This window comes from Ischnura elegans, chromosome 1 (assembly GCF_921293095.1).
Source record: "Ischnura elegans chromosome 1, ioIscEleg1.1, whole genome shotgun sequence".
NCBI classification, from domain to species: Eukaryota; Metazoa; Arthropoda; class Insecta; order Odonata; family Coenagrionidae; genus Ischnura; species Ischnura elegans.
The window spans coordinates 25,443,303-25,468,870 of NC_060246.1; the positions used below are offsets into that span (position 1 = coordinate 25,443,303).

Here is a 25,568-nt window from a genome sequence, read left to right on the forward strand (position 1 = left end):
TTTGAGAATTAATGTAGCATTCCTAAAGGTAAAACTGAGAATTCCTTATCGAAAGAGGATAACGCAGTAATCATGGCCATTAATATTCATTTAAATATCGTATAGTCAGCACGAAGATGAAAAAATAAGTCACAATAATAGAGCACAATATGAAAATAGGGAAGACGATTGGGTACATCGCATTAAGGGAGCCAACTTCAGGAGAACCATACTAATTTCATAGCTACTTATCAGGGGATATTATCCACAAATTTTGGCAACAAGGGTGATAGAGAAGTGATTACATATATTTCTTCCCAGGCACCTTGGTACCATTGGTACTCACATCAAAACAGCACACAAAGACCGTAAATCATGTACACCAAATAGCATGAATGGATGTAATAAATTGATTCACGGTTGTATTGCAATTCATATACGATAAATTCATCACACTACTTCCATTACTTTCTTCGCACCCGAAGTTTAGCGGTTCATAATTTTGATTTGTATCAAAACAAGTGTGTTTTCTGTACACTGCCAGTAGATGGCGCGAAGTTCAAGAATTACTTGACGTAATGGCGTCGATGAAATTTCATTCCAATGTTTTGTATACGTTGTGAAAGAAGTCGTCGTCCAACTAGCACTCACAATGTGGTATCACTGCTATAAAGCTTATTAAAGCAATAATTATTCACTATTGCCCTACTCTTCGGAGAAGAGTTAACATTGCTACTGTCAGGCTAATATCGTACCCTGCAGGTGAACTCTTGTTAACTTTACTTATTTTCTTGAATGAATACGCTCTATTTTCTCCCATAGATTACTTCCATTGTCTTAGTATGAAAAAGTATATTAAAAATTCAGTGATTCGGGGACGACCTCCTAATTAGTGTGGCTTTATTTTACAGGGGGTTTCCTGCGTACAATATGTCTGATGCGAAAGTCCAATCTCATGTATGCGTTTTATGCAACGCAAAGCTAGAATCCAAAGAGGCCTTGCAGGAACATTTCAGGTATGTATAATGCTTTTTTCAATAATAGTGAGGATGATATTTTACAATTCTGTGATATATTGCCTGGAGTTCGTTGTTAACAGTGATGGAAGCACTTGATTATAGAATATTTAGTTCGTTGCAGACGTGCCATTCTCCTTAGCGAATGGTGTTTGTTATTGGCCTAGTAAGGTCAGTTTGCCCATTTATAATTAATTTTTACCCCAATAAATGTGCTGTGGGTTGAATACCAACACAAATGTTGGTCACATCCTGTATCTCGCTTCTGAAAGGTGGTAACTCATTTTCCTGAGATGTGAAATAATAACTGTTTTTATGTGTGGAGTTACTCTTAGAGAACAAACCAATATGACATACAGATGACGACGCGGAACAAGTCTCTGAAATCGCCGTAAGTGAACCCTTATCGGCCTAATGCATATTCTCATTGCTTATCCTTTGCCGAATAAATTTCAGTACTGTTATTGTCGGCTATCACCGCAAGTTGGCGGGTAATCTGAGAGTAAAGCCCTTTAATGTTTAATGATAATTTTAAAGTGAGAAAAATTCCTTTGAATATGACTGCTGTGCTGCGCAAACTGTGGTGGTTGTTTTCAGGAACTGAATAAATATCTGACCAACCTGCCCTTCAGTGGAAAACAACGACAGGGTATCGGGAAAGAAATTCTTGGTGTAAATATTTCCCGTTCTTGAGCGGGATGTGCATACGTTGTCAAATATATTAGATACACGTATGTGTTGAAACTATGTCAGTGTGATAATAATTGATAAATAATCATTAGTCTGCCCTTTTAAAAATCATTGAAAATATTAGAGTAAGACACTTCCAACTATTTCATAAGTGAGCTTTGATGGAGATTAAATGATGCTTTAAAAACAAAGCTGTTCAACAAAGCAATTTTCTTGAGAGTTAAAGATGAATATGACAACTGTTTAAATATTTGGTGTAAATAATTTAATACATGAAAGTTCATCCCGAACTAGAGTCAATTTCCACCCAAATCCCTTTATGTGGGTTGCTTCATTCTTACGTAATAGGTTCTGACTTTGGCTATGTTGTTTCACAGAAAGCATGCCAACCGTGAAATTGATGGAAAGGGTCGACCTCGCAAGGCCAAAGTACCTGGCGGCATTGTGGCTAATGGGCCTAAGAAAGCTACAGTGCCTGTGACACCTCAGAATGCACCAAGGGTTAATGCACCTACTACTGTTCCAAGTAAAGATGTGCCTACAACTGCCCCAGGTGGTGGTCCTTCACCATCGTCATCATCAAACAAAACCTCATCTCCAAGCTCTGCTTCAGCTACAGGAGCAACAAAATCCCCTGGAAAACCTTCATCTGGGATTGTGTGTGATGTTTGTGGGCAAGAATTTGAAACTGTTACCATTGCTATTCAGCACAAATTCAAGAAGCATCCTGACAGTGCAATTAAACATTTTTGCCCTCACTGTGGTCAGCAGTTCCCTCTTAAGGTTGGTAATGGTTTACTTATGTAGTACGATTAAGTTAAAAGTAATTTTTGCAGACTTGCAGGTTACTCCGAAAATGTTTGCTTCGTGCTAATCATTAGTTATTTCTTAAAAAGGGCCTTATTACAGCCCACTTCTTATGATAGCCATAAATAGATACCTTCTGGTGACTCTTGTGAGGCCCTGGTGGCCTCAGTGTATACAAAATTAAAACTATACCGTGTCCCCTTAACCCGTGGGTATCATGACTAAGGAAAATTAAATTGATATCCTGTTGATGATATTATTTAGTGAGCATCATGGCCTGGATTTGAATACTATTAGGCGGTAGTCACACTTTTGAGCAGCCTTGGAGTCGACAGAATGGCTTATTGTTAGACAAGTGCTCAATACTAAGTCAATGCTTTGACTTTTCATAGTGTAGATGTGATGCATCATGAATTCTAGATCCTAGTTGACTGGCAATAAATCTAGGAAACACGTTAGTTTGCTGCAAGATCTCTGCCTGGCTCTGGTACAAGTCGATCAGCTGAGCATGGCGGTGATCAATCCAGCACTTCGCCACAGTGAGCTCTTGACACTGTTCCCTATTGACTACAGGCTGCTCAGTGAGTCGACCGAGTCTACTCCTCACTTTTTTTGCTGGCCTTAATGTTTCAGATATTTCTTTATGATCTGTGCCTGAATGCCAGGTAGTCATTCAGTTAAGTAGTGCCAAGCGATTTAATCGGTTCAGTTACTTGTATTTGTGATCAGGGGTGCCGACTTACAAAAAATATTGGGGGGGCCCAAACCGAGGACCTTGCCCCGGTAAATTTTATAAATAGTGAATTTTAAGTTTTTTATCCATTTTAGAAGTGTCATATGATGAACATTAGAACCCTGATCACTCGAATCTCGATATCTGGACACTCCGAGGAAAATCGACAAGCCTGACACATATTTTCCTCACATCTGTAACGAATTTTTGGGGGGGCTCGGGCCCCCTCAGGCCCCATGGAGTTGGCGCCACTGTTTGTGATTCTCAGACATTTAATGGCTGGCAAAATAAATATCATAGACCTGTTTTCAGAGTTACATATATTTCTTCCATCACAGGAAGTTTGACCGCCATTTACTTTCTCAAGTTTACTAATTATGCTCTACTATAAAAGGAGCCTCATAATAGCAAGTTCTTTCTGTGGCATGGACTTCTTGGCCTTGCTATCTCCATATCGATACCTCCACTGCATAAACGCTCAACAATCGCCCACTGAATCAAATCCGCTCATCTAGTATTACAAGGGCTATCTAGATGAGCGGATTTGATGCGGTGGGCGATTGGTGACCGTTTATGCAGTGGAGGTATCGATATTTTTTTACCTATTAGTCATAGTCTTCTTATTCTTAATTCTTATTTTGTTCAAACCTCAATCCAAAATACCTGATTTACATCTTTGGTGGATTTGAGTTTGCTAGTTAGTATGATAGGATAAGAGTAGTAGCCAAATGAGAGGATTTATGAATGAAAAATTGCATATACATGTATCAGAAATGATGGCCAAGCCTTTTTTGCAGAGTCCTTTTGTCCTTGCCTTGCAAATATGTCCAGTTTGGGGTTAGATAGCTAGGAATTCCCTATAAAGACATGGGGCGAGGGTGAGGAGTTGTAAAATTGGGGCTGCTAGCTGAGCTTTTGAAAGTGTTGCCTTCTGTCCACCTGTATGTGGATCATTTCATTTCTAACTTTGTAACTTTGAGTAATTAAGTAATGGTGATCAGCTGATGGTGAATGTTTAAAAAATTAAACAATTTTTAACCCTTCCGCACTCGCGTCAAATTTTGGGACAAATATGCTCGCGTGGCGTCTGCTAGACGCCAATAGTGTACATTATAATATAATAGTTAATATTAAAATTAAATGCAACACACTACTTTTATGTTATTTATTTGCTCCTTTACAAGTTATAACATTGTAAATACAATAGTTTTTAACTTATTTAAGACATTTTAACCATCTTTTAGTAACTAAGCACATTTTTGATACATTGCTCTCAATTAAACCACATCACAGCAACAATTACATATTTTTATCCTTGCAAACAATACAAACGTATTCAGAATGCTCTAAACATATATAATGATCACAGGAAATGCACCTATATTTTGTCATTCGATTTTTTTTTCTGTCGCAAATGTAACATCTCTTTCTAGAATTCTCTTTTTTCTCCTTCGTTTTTTCCTCCGATTTCCTACGAATACTTTTGGAACTGCAAGTACTTGACTCATTATGTTCAGTTTCTTTGTCTTTCTCACTAATGGCTAAAGTTCTTTTTCTCAATTCCCTCGGTAAATTTACCACGTGACTACGTTTTTGCAGGTGCTCTTTAGTTAGTTCTTGCGCAAGGACTTTGATAAAATGCCTTCTTTTCAAAATTGCATGAGAACTCTCTTTGTTGTTTACAAGGTAAATAACCTGAGCATTTATTGCTGCCACATTGAGCATGGTATAAAATATAGTCATCGGCCACCTTTTGGTGTTTCTTGCTACTGAGTAAGTCGCGCATAATTTATCAACTACATCAACGCCAGATTTAGTTGCATTGTAAAATGTCACGATCTCTGGCTTATTCGAATTCCCTGTTGTTTCATCGATTGTGGAATCATGATGCATTGAAGATATTAAAATTACATTTTTTCGTGGCTTTGGTATGTATGATACCAATGTGCAATGCCTATCAAATCCAAAACGAGTTGTAAATGGTTCTCGACCGACAGGGGATGTAAAACTGGGTGGAAGCTGCCGTTTATTCTTCCTTACTGTTCCTACATACGTAAGGTTAGCTTTGAGTAGGTCTAAAACTAGCTCATAACTGGTAAACCAATTATCGGCGGTTATATTGCGACCACTGTGAGCAATCGGTCTAACCAACCTTTTTACAACATCATTGGCACTGTTACTAACGTAAAATGGGCCTTCCGGCTGCTTCCCAACGTATACTTCTAAGTTCCCTGTGTAAAATGTTTTAGAATCTGCTAGAGAAAATATCTTAATTCCATATTTTCCTGGTTTACTCGGGATGTATTGCCTAAATGCACATCTTCCTCTGAATTTTGATAGCATTTCATCAATAGTTACGTATTCTCCCAAAGAATAACTTTCACGGCAATTTTGAACAAATATATCAAAAACCTCTCTAACAGGTGCAAGCTTATCTAATAGCTTCCTATCGCTTCTAGTTGCTTTGTCATCAAACCGAAGGCTTTGTAAAATAAAGTGGAAGCGCTTACGAGACATCACCAATCGAAAAAATTCAACACCAGTTCCATCTGTAGACCACAAATCACTTGTATTTAGCTTACTATTTCTAAGGAAACCTGCCATATACAGTAATCCAAAGAAAGCTTTCAGTTCACTCAAATCGGTAAATTTACAATCTCTTTCCCTATCGTAACGATCTTTTTGGGATTCAATGAATTTATTAGTGTTTTCCAAAATAATAGCAAGCAGACTGTCGGTAAAAAAACATCTCCAACACTCGAGTACAGTCTTAGCGGTTGTAGCACTTTCTTTCACACGTGAATTCAGGTTTACAATATTATGACGACGAGTCCTTACAGTCACCACTGGTATTTGCAAAGCCCACTTCGTAGTTTTGTCTTTCCCAAAAACAAATTCTTTACCTGATTCTTCATCCTCTCGGTCACTTTCTTCCTCACTAGTAATTTCTTCCTCCGTATCCGTGTTTTGCAATTGTTCCTCTAAGGAATCTTCTTCACCTTCGCTCTCATCATCTACTGCAGACAATTCTGAATCTGATGATTCCATCAGAAGACGCTGCAGATAGCTACGATCTTCCTCACGCATTAGGTTTAGCTGTTTTTTTCTCTCCATCTAAGGGACGTAAGTAAATCCAGAAGAGATACATCATAATAGGGAACAACCATCTACAGCGTGATTAATTTCATAAATGTATATGCATAAATATAAAGGAATATAAAACTTACACTTTCGAACAATGAAACACTATGAAGTGTAGCTTGTTCCACTGCACCACTCTGGAATTACTCGCACGTTTTACTGATAAAATTCAGGGGCTCCTTGCAGTCACAAGTTCCTTTCTGACGCACCAATACACCAACGGACAAAGAATGAGTGGTCGATAGCGGGATACTTGGGTATTTATACGGAGGAACTACAAGAGTTGCACATTTGTATATCCAAAAGAAAACAAGTTAGTAAATTAGCGCAATATGTGGGGACCCGACGTGGCATCTCTGCGGCTGCGAGAAATAGATAAGAAAAAGATAACTTGTCATAGATATGTTGGAGAGTTTCTCTAAGGTTGCAGATTGAAAAGAAAACAAAGTCGTCACCGAAATGGTTTTAGAGGCGGCGTCTATCACACTGTGCTGAATAGACATTGATAAGATACGTTAAAATTGAGACTCGACGAAAAGGCAAGCGTTGGACCTACGCAGATAGAAAACAAATTAGCAGGGCATATGCCGAATTCAAAAGAAAGCAAAGTCGTCACCGATATGGTTTCGCGACGCGGCGCCTATCCACAGTGCTGAATAGACTAGGGTAAGATACGTTATAATTGAGACTCGACGAAAAGACAAGCGTTGGACCTACGCGGATAGAAAAAAAAGCAGCTGGGCATATGCCGAAACAGCAGGCCGTGGCGTGCCGCTCCCCAGATTGCAATCAATTGCTGTGCAATTAAGTTGCACACAAAAAACCCACAATGGATGGGTGGCTGAAATACGACCTTCGAATGATTGTCTCCGGTGAAATCGAGAGCAGTAATTCCTTGATATATTCCCGCAGTAAACAAAAACGCGAGCTTAAACCACATAAATAAATAAGAGAAAAAAATTGCATTTTTATTTACAACAAATTAAAGATAATCATAATTAATAATAGCATTAAATAACAATTATAAAATATAAGAAATGAGCATTGATTGAAAATAAAATATTTATTAAATTGTAACGAATCTAGTCGCGTGGCGTCTGACAGACTCAAATACATTTCAAAAACCCTTGCCTGGCACCCTGCTATAAATTTATCTGATATGATTTAACTGAATGGCAGACAATTCGAAAAGAGTAAGGTACCTAGAAGGAGAAACTATTATACGCACACTTTGGCCGAAGAAAAACAAAAACATATTGGTTGGCGTCCAGCAGACGCCACGCGAGTAGCGGAGGGTTAAATAATGAATGCTGTTTCATTGCCAATGTTGCCACTGATTTCAATCATGAAATATAATAATAATATTTATTATACGGACAAATGTCCTTTTACAAAAAATTACCATAGAAATTGTTACATTGAAATAAAATACAAATGAAAGTAAAGTTACACATTTTGGCGAACAAATTTTTTGAATGCATTTTGGGATAAATGAAAAATATCTGATGAGTTACAATGTTTGTTAAAATCCCTCATTATCTGAAAAACTGGTAGGTGAAACATGTAATTGGTTCTCAAATGCGGGATATGAAAAAGGAAGTGACATCTGGAGTGAACTGATGGAACCCTGAGGTTAATTAATGATAAAAGATAAGAACACTTAATGTGATTATTAAGCAATGAGTGTAAAAATATTAGTCCTATTTGTTTTCTACGTGCAGAAAGGGTGTGGATATTGAGTACTTTCAAAATATTGTCATATTCACCACTTTCCCTTACCATTCTGGCCTTAAAGGCCACAAATCTAAGAAATTTATTTTGAACCTTCTCTAGGCCTAACTCATATTTATGATAGAATGGAAACCAAATCATAGAGCAATATTCCAGAATCGGTCTAACTAGGGTGATGTATAGGAGTCTAATACAAGCCATATTATTAAAGTCTCTGGAATTGCGAAAAATGAAGCCGAGAGTTTTGTAAGCTTTTGTAATTGTAACTTCAATGTGGCTGTTAAAAGTTAAATCAGAGTCAAATATTACTCCCAGGTCAAGTTTCTGGTTCACTCTGACAAGGTCTTGTCCAGACATAGAGTAATCGACAAGAACCGGAATCTTAGATTTACAAAAGGTTAGTACATTACATTTACTAATATTTAAATGCAAGGAATTCATTTTACACCATTCGGAAATATTTGTCAGACATCTTTGAAGTACAAGAGCATCTGCATAAGAGTCTATAGTGTGAAACAACTTTATGTCATCAGCAAACATAAGATAATTAACAGGTTTAATTACAGTTCCAATATCATTAATAAAAATTAGAAATAGAATTGGTCCTAAATGTGACCCCTGGGGGACACCAGATACAGCTTTGAAGGAAAAAGAAGTGACGCCATTGATTTTTACCATTAGTTTTCTGTTTGCCAAGTAACTGCTAAACCAGGATAGTAAGTTTCCACTTATGCCATAAGCATTTAGCTTTGCTAGGAGTATTGTGTGGCATACCTTGTCAAAAGCTTTGGTAAAATCACAATAAATAGTGTCTACTTGATGGTGTTCATACGCTGAGGCAGTGACAAAGTGCTGAAAAGTTAGTAGGTTGGTGACGGTAGATAAACCACTCCTAAACCCATGTTGCTCTTCGACAAGAATATTTTCAGTAAGTGGGGTGAGTCTATTTGTCACTAAACTTTCAAGCACCTTTGCAAAAACAGATTGGATAACAATAGGTCTGTAGTTATTCACTTCATTTTTATTGCCACTCTTGTGCACAGGAATTATGTAAGAGGTTTTTAGGAAATCAGGAAAAATGCCATTCTGTAAGGATTTGTTGAAAATTATGTAAAGGGGGAACACTAAGGCTTCACAACAGTTTTTGATAAGCAGTGGAGGTAAGTTGTCAGGACCAGAACTCTTTGATACATCTAGTTTTCTCAATATGTATAGAATTTCATCGACAGTGACATTCACAGTTGAAATAATATTATGACTAAAATTAAACTCGGGAGGGGAATTACTCTCGATAGGTGAGTAGACCTCAGAAAAGTACTTTGCAAATAGATTTGCGATATCACCATGATTATCACACTTAATGCTATTGTAGGACATTGTTGATGGGATGTTTTTTGTATTTTGGCGATTATTTACATGCGACCAGAAATGTTTAGTATTCACTAATATATTATCCTGCACAGTGTATAAATAAGAAACATAACTGGATTTTGAAAGAATTTTACATTTTTTACGAATATCTGAGAACTTTTGGTAATCTACAAGGTTCCCAGAGGCTTTATAAATTCTGTGAAGGATTTTCTTTTGATAGATTAATTGCTTTAGGGTCGGTGTAAACCATTTGGGATAACTACTGTTACAACATAATATGACAGGAGTAAATAATTCTATAGCTTGATACATTATTGAATAAAAGGAGTTCACTGCCTCATTACAATCTGATTTACATAATACCATAGGCCAGTTTACTTCATTGAGGTAGTTATTTAAGCCAAGGAAGTCACAGTTTTTATAGTCAAGAATAAGCTCATTTTTTTTTACTATGTCTACTTTCTTTGGTACAATCATCACAAGTTCAATGGGCGGATGATGAGAATCACATCTTGTTAAAGGGTCATCAACCATAACACATGAAACATTAGCCGAATTAGAAAATACAAGGTCAAGTAATCTGTCGTATTTATTTTTTATAGTATTAATTTGTGCTAGACCCAGGAAAGAATAGTTGTCAACAATAATTTTTAATTTTGGTGGAAATTCACAATTAATGGGAACTACCTCATTTTCAAATGGAATATTACAATCTATAAAAGGTAAATTGTAGTCTCCCAATATTAAAATTTCATCAAATTCTTTAGTTAGAATGTTTTCCACAACAATGCAATGACTATCATAAAATTCAGCTGGAGAATTAGGTGGAAAATATACAGATCCAAATAACAATTTTAAACCAGCAGAAGAAATACTGACAAACACATGTTCTACATTATAGTCTGACAAAATTAGTTCATGACAATTAAGCGAAGATTTTACTGCAATTAAAACGCCGCCACCACGTCTTTTACTTGAATGTGTGGAGTCACGATCTCTTCTAAATACGTTATAGTTTGGCCAATTGAGTTCAGATGTTAACACGTCACTCGTTAACCAGGTTTCGGTTAGCACTAAAACATCATAATTGGAAATACTTACGGCTAAGCTGAGTTCCGTAAGTTTTGTTTTGATACCCCTGACATTTTGGTAATAAATTGAGAGATGAGAGTTAAGCCGGGGATTATTTTGAACATTAATCTCACCTCTCACAGAACCCTGTTTTTTGGCACGATCTTAGGCATACCCTTGATATATTTAATCGTGAGATCTTGTTCGCCAGCTTCCGATCTAGTTCTCAGCTCACTTCTCAGGGTTTGGAGGTAGTTTCTTTCCAATAGAGTCCGATCTCGGGAGCAGGATAATGGACGGATGAAATCATTTCCAGCGGATTTGAGGGAGTTGAAATTCATGAAGAATTCAAGGACTTCCTCCTCATACGATAGCGTGATCTTAAGCGGTCTCATTTTGTTTGACACATTTCTTCCGAGACGAGTGCTACGGAAATCAAGGTTTGACGAGATATTCGGCAGCACAGTATTTATCAGTCGTTTTGTGATTTCCGAATCATGGGTCGCATTATCTCCAACCATTTTCTCCTAGACACCATAAGCAATTATGTTTTTGCACCTTCGGTTTCGTTCATTTACCTCATGAATTACGGAATTCATTGCGTCACAGTCCAATGTATTGGATGATGCAGCCGAACCATTCTTCATTGATTCGATTTCTTTTTTTAGTTCCAGTATAATTTGTTTCAACTCACTGATTACTTGTCCATATGAGCTGCAGTCACAGTTACCATGAAACACTTCATTGTTTACTTGTTTCGGATTGCACTGACTACAGAACCATTCGATATCGGGCTCAGCAACAATCATTTTGAAAATATTGTCCTTTAGATTGGAACACTTTTTGTGATAGGCATTATCACATTTGCTACACACTATGTGCGAATTTTTTAAATCAATGTGCTTCACACAAGCCGGACATTTCACCTTGTCGGCCATCTTGTCCCATAGTTTCATTATTATTATTATTATTATTATTTAAGCCAAGGAAGTCACAGTTTTTATAGTCAAGAATAAGCTCATTTTTTTTTACTATGTCTACTTTCTTTGGTACAATCATCACAAGTTCAATGGGCGGATGATGAGAATCACATCTTGTTAAAGGGTCATCAACCATAACACATGAAACATTAGCCGAATTAGAAAATACAAGGTCAAGTAATCTGTCGTATTTATTTTTTATAGTATTAATTTGTGCTAGACCCAGGAAAGAATAGTTGTCAACTATAATTTTTAATTTTGGTGGAAATTCACAATTAATGGGAACTACCTCGTTTTCAAATGGAATATTACAATCTATAAAAGGTAAATTGTAGTCTCCCAATATTAAAATTAAGTGTCAATATGTCTAGTGTCAATTAAGTGTCAATCTATAAAAGGTAAATTGTAGTCTCCCAGTATTAAAATTAAGTGAAAATATGTGATATCAGATAGACCGAAAGGGTGCTTGATTAGATATCATGTGCACTGTATTGTCTTCCAAGTAGCTTAGTGCATAAATTCCATCAGGTGATGGCAGCTGTACAGGTTATGCTGGTTTGGGGGATGAAGGGATTGTCTGCAGTTTCTCTCAGGAAAACAATGGCTCTGGGAAAACCATTCTAATTTGTTGTGAAAGTCTATAAATCGTTATATTTTCTAACCTTATTGTGTATGGGTATATACAGAGGTGTTTGAAAATTCACACTTAGCTTAAAGCCATGTTGGCATATGGGTGGTCATGCAATCATTGAGTAATCATTGAAATTCTCCAATAATTGAATACACCAACAAATGAAGTTCGCCAAAAAAAAATCGGGAGATCCGGGTTCGAATCCCGACTAAGTCAAATATTTTTTCATGGCGAACTTCATGCGTTGGTGTGTTTAACTTTGCACCCGTGCGTGTGACTGTGTACAAGGTCACTTGTTTCTGCAGTGTCTCCAATAATTTCTCCTTCAAAATGAAATCAGTATTTCTGCATGACACTATGCACCTGTCCAACAGTGGCGCAGCAAGGTGGGGGGTTTGGGAATACAACCCCTCCCCCCCCAGAGCTCAGAGAAATTTTTAAGTTTAATCCATTTTACTTAATTGGATTGATATTACTTACAGAATAGTGTAAGGATGAATAAAATGTCCTTTATAAAAGCCGTAAAACTCACCATTTTGAGCCATTTATCTTAAAATTCCACAATTTAATACATAATATCGCACCTACCGCTTATCCTGGTGGGTATTCCATACCCCCACACACCCCGGTATTAGTTGCACCTAAATCCCCCCCCCAGCCTTGATTCCTAGCTGTGCCCCTGCTGTCCAATATGTAATTCATAGAATGTATGTTTGCCCTTCAGTTCAGTGGTATGATATTTATGTGATACCTTATAGATGAAGAAAACAATTTTTGTCATAATTACATATGTATATGTTTTTCAAGATGGATAGTTATAGTGTTTAGCATTTCTTTATCATATTTTTATCATTTTTAAAGAAATTATATGTTGTGAAATGTAAAATATGAAACTGAATGGAAAATTTTTGAAGTGTGCATTTGTTTTGAAATTTTCAGCTTCATATTTAAATGGCTGCTTTACAGCCTTTTCCAGATTCACACTTGTTTTTTTTAACTAATTAGATTTAAAAAATTACCCTCATTTTGCTTTAATTTCTTCTACTTTTTAAATCCTTTTGGCTATCATTTTTATTTCATAAGTTGATCAACCTTTTATAGTTTTGTAGAACTAATTTATTTGGAGTCCCTATTGAGAAATTTGAATGTTATTCGTTTGTTTCAGATTAACCGAGACAAGCACCTTCAACTCCATCCAAGTGATCCTCCATCTCAGCTATTCCCTTGCCAAGAATGTGGTGTTGTCTTTTACAATGCTCAGGCTCAAAGTTATCATTTCAAGTCTACTCATAAAAGGTGAGCATTCCAATAAATCAGTTGGAGTCTAATGTAATGTCTTCGAATTGTGGATTTTCATTTATGAGGAGGAAAGTCACTTCTATGCTGAAAGTTATGTACTGAAACTCAGTGTGTCTGAAATAATTATGTATCAGCATTCATATTAGCATCTATTCCAGTTTATATATATGTATATATAAAAGAGGATTTCTGTTTGTCTGTCTGCCATACATTTCGATATGGCGGCTTGTATTGCAACCATAGTTAGTATATAGATGTATCTCATGCTTCCAAGGCCCATAGTGCTACTTCTGGTTGTGTCCGACATGCCCTTTATGTCATTTTTTTATTAAAATGTTTGTTACCTCACGTCATACAACTTCTGTGGTTGGACCCCCTGTCAGTTAGGCACACCTCTTCATTCGATCTAGGGGAAAACATTACTCAAAAGCATGTGTACATAACTATTAATCCTCTCAGCACAAATCTTTGTGCTGGGGTATACGTTCACACAACGTTTTTGGTCTAAGTGCATACATACATGAAATACAATCAGTCTTGTTGAGTGGTGTATGGAAATTGTTTTTTTCCGTTGTTTGCTGTAACATATGTATACCATCATCATACCTTCTTCGTTCCATTGCCAAAAAATCCTGCAATGTGACCATGAATTCCAAGTTTCCCACTTCTCAGGGTACTATCCGGAGTAATGCCAGTTGGCCTGTTTGTAAAAAGCATGAGTCAAAGTTTGTATTGTCTTTGTTTTCTGATTATTTGTCCTACCTCTCCCAGTCATTAGCCTGGTTTATCGGGAGTTAACTGTGCCAAACTTTTCGCTGCTTCCTTGATATGTTTCTTGTAATGCCACATTATGCAGAAATTTTGCATTTTGTTAAATTTTATTTCAGGATTGTGGCCATCTTCAAGCCAGTGGAAACACCTCCTCCTAGTAAAAAAATTAGAATGAATAATGCTGGGGAGGCGCAGTCAGTATATTACTGCCACATTTGTGGCTATGAGTACATCATCAAATTCAATCTTCAGAAGCACATAGAAAGGCATCACCCAGAGGAGGAAAGAAATGCTATCCCTGAGTAAGTTGTGGAATGATTCTTGCGACTGCAGTTATGTATAGTGATAAATCATCATCATTAACCTGTTTATTTGTACATCCCATAACTTGGGATGCTGAAAAGAGGTAAATTAACATTGAGGGAAAGTGGTCTATAAATTATAGCCTGAGCAGTGCCAGAATCCCAAATTTCATGCTCCAGTGGTGAAACACTTATTTAGGTATTTCTCGATTTAACACACTCAATGCGGATGCCTTGAATTCAAGGCATCCCGCGCTAGCCTAGGACGCGGATGCCTTGAATACAAGGCATCAGTCTCGTTAGGTTTCTCGGTCCGCCATCTGCCTCCGCATGTTCTTCTATACCCTGCAATTGTGCCCAGCGTCTCAGTGTGTCTTCTCCTGTGACCGGATACAAGTCGTTTGCTTGCAGCAGATTTTTTGCCTCCTTTTTATTATAATATATTTATTATAATTTTATTATAATGTTTAATATTTTCTTTATTAATAGTGCAAATTTTAATAATTTTGAACTATGTATGATTGTATACGATTTAGGAAGACATAATATCTGATATTATTGCAAAATATTTTTTCCGCGTGGCGGTGTGTTATGATAAATTTTCACAGCATTGAGTGTGTTAAAATAGAAAAGGATAGTTTTAGAGACATGAAATTATTTTTATAATTTGATCCTTGCAATATTCATTGATAGTTCACAGAATACTCAAGGATATAGATATCCAAATTGAACATTATTGAGCATCACATATGTGAGTTGAGAGCCATCCAGCCTGTGGGTATGGTGATGTGTGGCTTGCCTATGGAAAATTCCCTTGTTTCCGCGTATAGAAAATATGGCACCCATTAGTTTGATAAAAACACTAAGATCAAACGAATAATTAACCCGATAAAGCGTGAGCTGATGAAAGATTTTCCACCTAGAAAACCATTTTTCTGATTGAAAATCATAAACTTAGGATTTAAATGTAGGCTTTCTCAAAATAAATACAAAAAAAATGGTGAAGAAATGTGCCTGCATAGGGTATTGAACACGGGTCCCCCACGCGTAATAACAGGCGGTCGACCAGGCTAATCGGTTTTCCTTCGTAATCTTAAGAGAGGATGATACACACAATAGAATTGCATAGGAACTGAATATCAATATCTCGTGAAAATGCGCAAAGTGGAGATCCTTTACATGAATTGGGCCTAGGATGACAAATTTTATTGAAAGATTATTTATCATGATCGCAAATGATACTACTTCAGGAAAACCTCTTTAAAGTTTTGAATGAGTCAGGATACACAAACATGTGCTTACAGATTTTATACAGCTATAATTGGAAATTCAATCATCTAGTGAGTAGTAGATGACAACTTTTGAATGTAACAGAAAAAGAACGTACAGAAAAATTAAACGCTAAAAATCATTTTCACCTACCTATGTTTTAAGGAAGGTTTGTTTACGTATCTTTCTACTGCAATCCTGTATCGGCAACAAGAGAGGGACATAATGTACACTTGTTAACTATGGAATTAATAATAACCACACTTTCGATTTTATAATTGCACTTATCCTCCATATTCTATTATTCACTGCCTTTGATGCACCAACTCACGGATAACATTGCAAATTAAAAAGGATAGTGACAGAAAGTTGAATGTTTCCTCTTTCATAATTTTTCCTGGGGTTTCAGACAATTTTAGAGGGGGTCTTCATAAGACTTTTTGTCGTATCTCGTCTCGTTCACCCCAAGCATTTGTATTATGAGTGAGTGAGTGGTTGTAACTGGGCTTTATAGTATATAGATTAAGAACTGTATCTGTACAAATCTAAGATGAACACTATACTAAGACTTTTTATGGAACTCCACTGGGGAAAAATTTTAATTTTGAAAAATAATTACTGTACATCTCAAATTCCCCCGAAGATGAGCAACTGGGCCAATTTCGAAGGAAAAGGTATAAAAGCGATTCTTTTGTACCTGTAACAATTTCTACCTGCTGAGTGTTCTTGATACATGATGATCTTATGAAGACAATCGTCAAGGGACTAGTGGATGTTAAGAACAGAAAAGGAAGACCTCAGATAAAATATATGTAAAAGGTAAAGATTGATGTAAAAGAGAAGAAATACGTGGGTGTGAAAAGATTAGGTGATTGGAGAGTTGAGTAAAGAGCTGCATCAGACCAGTCTTAGGATTGTTGACCAGTGATGATGATGATGATGATGAGTGTTTTTGAAGTTTTTCGATCCACTGTGTCACACCCGAACTGTGAAATTAATACCAGCTGTCATGTTTAAGCATCATTTCCTTTTTATGACTAAACTTTATCCCGTTTTGTCGTATTTCTCAGTTTGTGCCAGTGATGCAGATGACATGAGAAAGTCATGAAGTTTTAGATTTTGGTTTCCTCTTGCGATTATTCTGAAACTTAAGGTGCCATCTAGCCGAAGCAAGATGATTAGTGAAGGGAAAAATGCTCAAATTTCATGCATTGTTTCGATTGATCTGTGGATCAGCTGCTTTCTAACTTGATGGTTCTCAATTCATTCCACAATGTCATCTTTTTCACATATCCAAATTTTTGTAACAGCAGAAGAACTAAGGGTAGGCGTTAGTACACAGTAAAAGTGATACTAATTTAAAATCATCATTTATCATCTTATTGTTTATGCAAGTTTCTAGCTTCAAGAACTTAGCGAGAACGAAATTAGGTGTACAGTGAGTCCTCGTTCTACGTCACCCCGTTTAACGTCATTTCGCGATAACGTCACGAAAATTTTGAGATCATCATTCGTTTATCGCACCTTCGCTTCGCGATACCGTCAGGGCTTTTAAATTTCGCGCGAGAAAAAAACGCGAAGCGGCGGGCGTTGAAGGTTGTTCGTTTTGTGGGCGGTAATACAGTCAGTCTAAACGAAGTGTAAAACGGTGTGTTTATTGTTAATTGCGATTACGGTTTTAGCAAATTTTCTGAAAAATGAATTCTTAGGTAGGTGCGCAAGGTTATACTTGACATAATGGTTTTCGGAACCTAAAAATTGATTTCAAGGAATTTTTCCGTGTAGAACTCAGGAGTGTTTTTTCCGTGTTTATAATCTAAATTTTGGGGAAATTAAATTACTGGCACTGATTTGTTATTTTTAAAAACTTTTTATTCCTTCAGCTCACATAAATGTGGGATATATAATGTGGCCCTTACATCAGAAAGTTTGGAGATCCCTGCCCTAGGCTACTACACTCGTCATTTTATTGCTTGCCTGCTAACCAAAGGGTCCCAGGTTGAAATCCTGGGAAAAGCCCCTGACACCCTCAAATAGAAGTCCTCAAAGTGCGAGGTGGCCCAGGGATAGGAGCTGACTCCCTTACTCAGAATATGAGAAATTCACACACCTGTGGCTAAGTCTGGGGTGACCTCTACCATTAGCTATTCTAACCAAACTTCGTGTTGAATCAGTGAGTGAGTGAGCAAATGTTTAATTTTGATGCACGTGTTTTAATTTCCTATAAATGGTTACTAGTGATGTAAAGCAAGATGTGAAAGGTTTAAAGTTTTGCCATTCATAACTGTTTTTGATAGTCATCAAATACATTTATGATTATAATTTGCATAGTAAGGTTTAGGAAAAGAATTCATGACACTTAAAAGAAAATATTTCATTTAGAGATGACATTGAACCCGGGATATAATATTGTAAATTCCTGAAGAATTATATGTACATTTCTATAGATTCATCCTACGGTTCACTTCAGTGGAAACCTAAGTTTAGTTTTTGATTAATATTATTGAAGAGTTATGGTGGACTGAGGCTCCCTGCATTAGATGGTCCCTCCCATCCTGGGATTATTTCATGCTCCCTTGACCCAGGTCATAACCCCCACCCCTCCAAATTTAAGTCTGAATCCACCCCTGCAAGTGACTACCATGAATTTGCTGATAAATATGTGGCTAGGAAGAGGTTTTTCGGGGTAACGTTTAAACTTATTGAAAGTCATTTGTGGCGACATTTGATGAAGAGGTTATTATATAGCTTGGTAACAGGGATTACTAATGTCTCAATAATTGTGGTGATTATGTCGAGAAGTAGCTGCAAGTGTGAATAATTTTTAGCTATGAATTATTTCAATCATTCACATTTTTTTCTACGCATGTTGCAGCAGAGGTTGAATTTGTATATTTTTTTGAGGCTGTAATCCATTGAAATTGGGTTCATAAGTTTCTACATAATCGAAGTTGAGGCAGAATTGCATGGAACATGTTACTCAACATGTAATGTTACTCACCATTATTGATTTTTTTTTGTTTAATCTAAAAATTTTCACCTTTTTTTAGGGGAATCATCAAGTGCACCACTTGTGATGCTCTGTTCTACAGCAAAAAAGCTTATGACAATCACAACATGTACCACCGCCCAGATGATCTATATGTCACAAGTGAGGAGCAAAGGTAAAAATGCATTAATGTTATCCATAATATTTTTTCATGTTGAAAATGAAAGTAGTCATCTTAATGGAATATAATTCTTGTCACATTTGATGAAATGAAAATGGAAGTATGTACATATACGAGGTACATCCAGAAAGTAAGTTCCGTTTCAATTTATCTCCGCTGCAGCGCTGTGATCGCAGTTCTGCACATGCGCGGTAGACACTCTGTATCAAGGAGAAGAAACGTGAGCCATTTGGAGATCGCTGTCAGTCACGTACGCTTTGTTGTGCTTCTTTACAATGTCGGTGTTGATTGTAAATCCCGCCGCTTGTGAAATCAGATCTGTGATTCGTTTTCTGAATGCGAGGAAAGTGAAACCAAGTGAAATTTATCGGCAAATTTGCGATGTTTACGGACCAAATGCGATGAGTGATTCAATGGTGAGAAGATGGGTCCGACAGTTCAATGACGGACGTAGTGATGTGCACGATGAAGAACGAAGTGGGCGTCCAGCTTTGGTTACAGAAGAACTGGTTCACGCGATTGATGACAAGATCCAGGGAAACAGAAGGTTTACAATTAGTGCTCTTGCTATGGAATTTCCCCAAATTTCACGATCACTAATGCATGAAATTGTTACCGAAAAACTGAAATTTCTTCAACTTTGCTCACGTTGGGTACCAAAGATTCTTACTGAGCAACACAAAACAAAACGGATGGGTAGTGCACTTCAGTTTTTGACCAGTTATGCTGAAAGCGGCGAAGAATTTCTGACACAGATAGTCACAGGAGATGAAACTTGGGTTTCTTAGACACCCCTGAAAGTAAGCGGCAATCAATGGAATGGAGGCACACTTCATCCCCAGCAAAGGTTAAGCGGAAGCAAATCTTGGCACCTCGAAAAATGATGTGCACAGTGTTCTGGGACTGGAAAGGCATCTTACTCATTGATTTCTTACCTCGTGGTCAAACAATCACAGCAGATGCTTATTGCGAGACACTGCGGAAATTGTGCTGTGGAATACAGAATAAGCGCTGAGGATTGCTGTCAAAAGGTGTTGTTTTTCTTCACGACAACGCATGACCACACACTGCAAATATGACGAAAAATCTCCTACAGGGATTTGGCTGGGACGTGTTTGACCATCCTCCGTACAGCCCTGACCTCGCTCCTAGCGACTTTCATCTGTTCTTACATCTCAAGTCTTTCCTTGGCGGTCAACACTTCAACAATGACGACGAGCTGAAAGAAACTGTTTCCAACTGGTTGAAGACACAGGCGGCAAATTTCTATGAAGAAGGTATACAAAAACTTGCGCCACGCTATGACAAATGTCTGCAAAATTTCGGCAGTTATGTGGAAAAGTAGTTTAAGAGTTGTAGAATTTTGTGCAATAAATAACTTTTTTGTATCTGTACACAATTTAAATGTATTACCACACGGAACTTACTTTCTGGACGTACCTCGTATATCAAAGAAAATATTGAAAAATTGCTTATATTTTGTCATTTGGTCACCAACCTGGAGGATAGGGTCACGCAACCAATTTTTGGAGGGTCTCACGCCCACCATCTCTTATTTTGATTATTTTTCCCCTGTTGTTAGTTTCAACCTTAGTTAAGAAAAATCCAAAATACCAAGACCCACTGCAAGTATTTTCCAAGATATGAGTATGTATTTGAATTCAAAGAGGCATTCCAAAAAATTCTGCCCGCCAGCAAAATTATTCAAAACTCCTCTATTTGTTCCCCTGTAAAACCTAAACCAAATGAGCAAAGCAGGTAAAATTTTTATAGGTTATAAACATGCAGCTATAGTTTTCAAAAATGTTATGGAAATGATTTTCACTTGAAAACTGTTTATCCTACAAATGTCCAAAAATTGCACTTTTGACAAATTTCCACAAAAAACAACATATTCCAACGACTATGTACATAGTGAATTAATTATGATTTACTTGCTCCCTAGCAAATTGGAGCACTATTTTTATCAAGTTTAAAATTCCAGAAAGATTTTCAAGGAAGTTCATTTGCATAGGGGGTCATTTGTACTGGTTACACTCTCTCCAATAAGTTCGGGGAGGGTTTGAACCTAAGAATGCTCCATTCTGCTATATATAGCCTTGATGTCTGTGGCCAGAACTGAATTCCATCTTCAAGATGATGCTTTGGGTGCTGTCAGGGGGACTGAGCTCTGAGAGTTCTTGATCAGCATGATGGTGGACTTGTATGAAACATTCTCAGCTTCCTTGAATGGAAACAAGTTGAGTGGGCTCTATGTAGGGGGTTTTGAATCATTTGGCAAAACCCCATTGGCCTAGGAGAACTAATATATGAGCTTGCCAATCAGCAGCGAGTGCTCAGGCAAGTTGCTGTTGAAAATACAGCTCCTAGAAATGACTTAGCTGCTTTGTGAGTGGCTGCATTCAGGAGGAAATTCCACAGACATTTTGGTTGCACCCTGAGTACTCACTGTCCTTAAATGCGCCGATTGTTCTACTTCCCATTATTCTTGCTTGAGTGCCCCTTTGCACAGGACTACGTGATAATTCTACCGAGTGTTGCATCCCCATTTTCACTGCATGTGTATGAATTGCAAATGAGTTTATGCCCGACTGTTTCTACATTGCATCTATGGCACGTTTAATTCCAAATGTGCTTGGTGGCATGACTCCGGAGCCCCATTCAAGTGGCTTCATGCAATGGACCTTATTGTAGAATTGATAAGAATGCCTCCTGTAATTAATTTTATTAATCAATATAATATTTTAGGCTGCAAACTGTAAGTCGAGTGGATCAAGATTTTGATATTCGCCGGGTGCAGCCCGGTCCTGAAAAGTTCATTCCAATAAACAGACCAAGGCCACCACGTCCAAGTCCTTCTCTCAGTAAAGTGGAGTCAAAAATGTCTCTGAGAAAGTCAAAGGCAAAAAAGAGCAGTTCCCAGGTTTGTATCTCCTTATTTCATAATGCTCTTCATTGAATGATAACTTTGAATGAATTTGAAGTGGTATAACCTGCTGCCAAGAGTTTAATATAACTGTTTTGGTTGTATTATAAATATTAGTTGAAAGTGAATTTGATGTGAGAAGGTAAGCGGAAGAAAATGCATGTTATCTTAACCTAAGGTACCCAAGGTGTTCCTTTTAGGATTCTTAGAGAAAACTGTATGTAAATTGTTGGATGTGCATAACATCAAATTGATTGTATGGTCATAAATGTATGACTAACTCTGCTGTTATTCAGATATGGGCTCACGAATGTATCATTATGAAGAATCGACTTTTTATTGAAGTGAATGTTAGTTAAAAAGCTTTTGGGCTGTGTTGCCGCATCAATTTTTGGGTTGCCCCTACGTTTCCCAACCGATGCTGGTCAATTTTTCGAGGTAATCTTTTGAATCTTGAACAGTCCATAAGTTTTTTAACTAACATGACGAGTACCAGCAAAAGTTTTAATGAAGAATGAATAAACATATTTACAACTTGTATTGATCATGCATTGTTGTATGTACTTGTATAGACCAGTCCTTCAGAGACCATTTTGAAACTCACTTGATTGCAACTGATTTCATTACGACATGCCATAGGTATCAGATTTCATAGTGTTTAGAGAAGTCATGGAAATAAAATGTGGGACTGGAAGTCATGGAAATTAGGTAATGGTCATGGGAAAACTCAAGAGACGCAGCAAAAAGGGAAAGTTGTGGTTAGGCACATGGGGTGTTGTTGCGTTCAAGTGGCAAGTCAAGTAGCATTTTGTTGTTGACCTGGTCGGCAGCGAGGGGTAAGGGAAACTTGGTGCTCCTTAACTTAATTTCTTTTATTACTTCTACCGTTTGATTTTTATTTCACAATTTTCTTGCTGCATCTATGCATATGCTATAAAACCCTCTTCTGACCGCTCACTCATTGAAATGTTTGGGGTGAACGAGACGAGATACAGCAAAAAATCATAGAATAGATCCACTCTAAAATCGTCTGAAACCATGGGAAATATATTGTTGAAACCCAACATTTTCAATTTTCTCTTTTTGACCATTTTGCGTACTGCCCCTATGCCTCTTATTTTCTGGGAGTGTTTGGCTCCAAAAACATTGATTTAAAAAAAATGTAATTTTTGTAATCTAGACCATGTGATATTTCAAGAAACTGAATTTTCAGACTGGTTGGAGCACTTCTTATTTGGCCTAATTGTGCTATTTCACTATTTCGTGAATTATTTTCTCAACAATGGAGGAAGATACAGTGTTGTGTCAAAGAGAGTGACTAGAAAATGATGCAGGCCTTTTCTGGGGGGCAGAGCCTAACCAATGAGCAAAAGCAAGTTTCCCCTTAAAATTCCAACGCTTAACTGCTTTGCTTTTTAACATATGGTCAGGGAAAAATTTAGATTGGAAATCCAGGAAATGGAAAGTTAATGTTTTCACTGTGTGCTTTGGATTGCTTGTTATCGCCTCATATTAACACGTATACTTTTTGTGTCTTTCCTAGAAACAGAGAGGGAATGCTGGAAAGGAGTCAAAAGATGTCTCTAGTGATGAAACAGAAGAGTCTGACACATCCTCAGAGTCTGAGCTGTCACCTGACTCGGGCCCAGACAGTGACAGTGATAGTGACTTGCCTTTGAAGAAGTGTGTGAAGCAAGCACCTGCCCCTCGGAGTAGCAGGGAGCCTGTCAAGAAAAAGGGCACAAAAAGGCTGGGGAAGGCAATGACTAAGTTCCAAGCAATGGCTGCAAGGAAGAAAGCAAAGCTCGAATTGACCAGGAGCAGTAGCACAAGCAGCAGTAGTGACGGAGAGGTTGGAGCTGGTATCGGAAGGTTGAGGGGGAGGGGAGAGAGTCAATGTGTCGAGAAGAAGGGAAGCAATGCTTCCGAGTGCAATCAGGAACCATCAGGAGGGAAGAGCAAGGTCAGCACCAGGGATGCTGTGAAACTGGTTAAGGTGAAGCAAGAGGTGGTGAATGGGAGCAAAGAAGATGTTATCAATGCCAAGATAGTGGCGGTAAAGAACGAAATGTTTGATGAGGAAGGAGACAATACCCATAGTGGGGAAGGAAAGAGCAGGGATGTGAAGACAGTGACAGTTAAGAAAGAGGTGTTTGAGGAGGGAGAGGACGGTGTGCAAAGTGGGAGAGTAAAGGTCAAGGAAGAAAGTGACGACAAGAAGATGGTAAAAGTGAAGAAAGAAGCATTTGAGGAGGAAGGAGAGAGTGTGGAAAGTAAGGGCAAGGTGGGCATTGATTGTGAAGGGAAAGAGGCAAAGGGAAGTACTCCTGATAGCCAGGGTTTCAGTGAACAGATGAGAGTAGGTACCATCAAAAGTGAGCCCATGGACGAGGATGATTGAGATCTGAAATATCCTCTTTGCATTAAATTTCCATCTCAGTAAATAACATGCCATTGAAAGACAAGAGTGATAGAGCTATTTACTAATGGTTTTTAATATGAAATTTCATTGTATTACATGGGTATGAGTATCTCTGGGTGTAATACACATATTGCAGTGAAATAGGATAGTATTTTACTCTCACTGTTGGTGAAATTACCATGAGTGGCATGATGCCCCACAAATTTTCCAAAGCAGTACAATTTCTGAAGTAGTATGTTATTGATAGTATTTATCTATAGTTAAGAAGTATTGTAAGTCATTTAATTTTTAATACTCCATTCAAAAATATGTTTCCTGCTTTGTTCTTCCTGTCTAGCAATTTGAGTAAGAAACTGTGAAGGAATTTGATTGTCATTTGTTGAGTGCTTCTTCCTGGTAACAGCCAATATAAAGATTTGTTACCAAAACTTTGATAGGATCTGATTAACTTTTTTAATGAATCCAAATTCATAATAATTTAAGTGGTAGCACTGAAATGAGATTTGTACTTGTCAAGCAGTGAAATCCTGTTATGAATTAGGGTTTTAGTTATTTCACTGATTTCAATGTTGTAAAAGACCATTTTACTGAATTAGCTTGTATCTAAAATGACACTTATTGTGAACTTCCTAAGAGAAGTGAGTTTGCCTTACAGTTGGTGGCAAATCGCATGCCTCCATAACATCTAGACATAGATGAAAGCTGAATACCATGAAGTATGTCCACATTCACATTATTAGATGTCTCTCACATAAGAACAGATTTGAATAAACTGAATTCATAAGGATTTCTCTTTTATACTTAACATTAATTACTATAGTTGAAAATTAAGTTTTTCCTCAGTGGAGTGTTGGGTCTGGTGTTAGTCATGAATTCATGCAATGCAAAGTTACACAGCTAATCAATATCATCTGACACAGATGAGCAAATAGTTTTTGGAAACATTTTTTGTTTACTAAAATGGACAGGTTACATTTAATGACCATGGATTTTTACAATTTATGTATTCATCAGGGTCTGTAAAAGTAGCAGAAAAAATAATTCATAACACTTAGTGAGTACCTTTCAAGGTATTAAACATCTCTTCTGAAAATTCCATTCATTTACTTACACGGAAAAATTTAAGGAAAAGAGGACACAAGAGGACATTACTAACCTTATGGTTAATGATCATGTACATTCTAGTTACAATCAAATGACATACTTAATGAGATGACTTTTTCAGGACACATAGGATTGCATTGATATTTCAGTATTTG

At 37.2% G+C, this 25,568-nt stretch overlaps 1 protein-coding gene across 2 annotated transcripts; it reads left to right on the forward strand.

Annotated features, from left to right (window-relative positions):
- The first annotated feature begins 527 nt into the window (after positions 1 to 527).
- Positions 528 to 25,096, forward strand: LOC124157599. 2 transcript variants are annotated; one of them, XM_046532471.1, is made up of 8 exons: positions 528 to 741; positions 891 to 995; positions 2,063 to 2,468; positions 13,316 to 13,446; positions 14,337 to 14,522; positions 18,842 to 18,955; positions 21,710 to 21,884; positions 23,437 to 25,096. In XM_046532471.1, the coding sequence occupies exons 2-8, from the start codon at positions 910 to 912 to the stop codon at positions 24,286 to 24,288; spliced, it is 1,950 nt and encodes a 649-aa protein (XP_046388427.1). In that variant the 5' UTR covers positions 528 to 741; positions 891 to 909; the 3' UTR covers positions 24,289 to 25,096. The 2 variants fall into 2 exon arrangements, with proteins under 2 accessions (XP_046388427.1, XP_046388417.1); XM_046532461.1 differs by having other exon boundaries at positions 529 to 741; positions 23,431 to 25,096.
- The last annotated feature ends 472 nt before the right edge of the window (positions 25,097 to 25,568 follow it).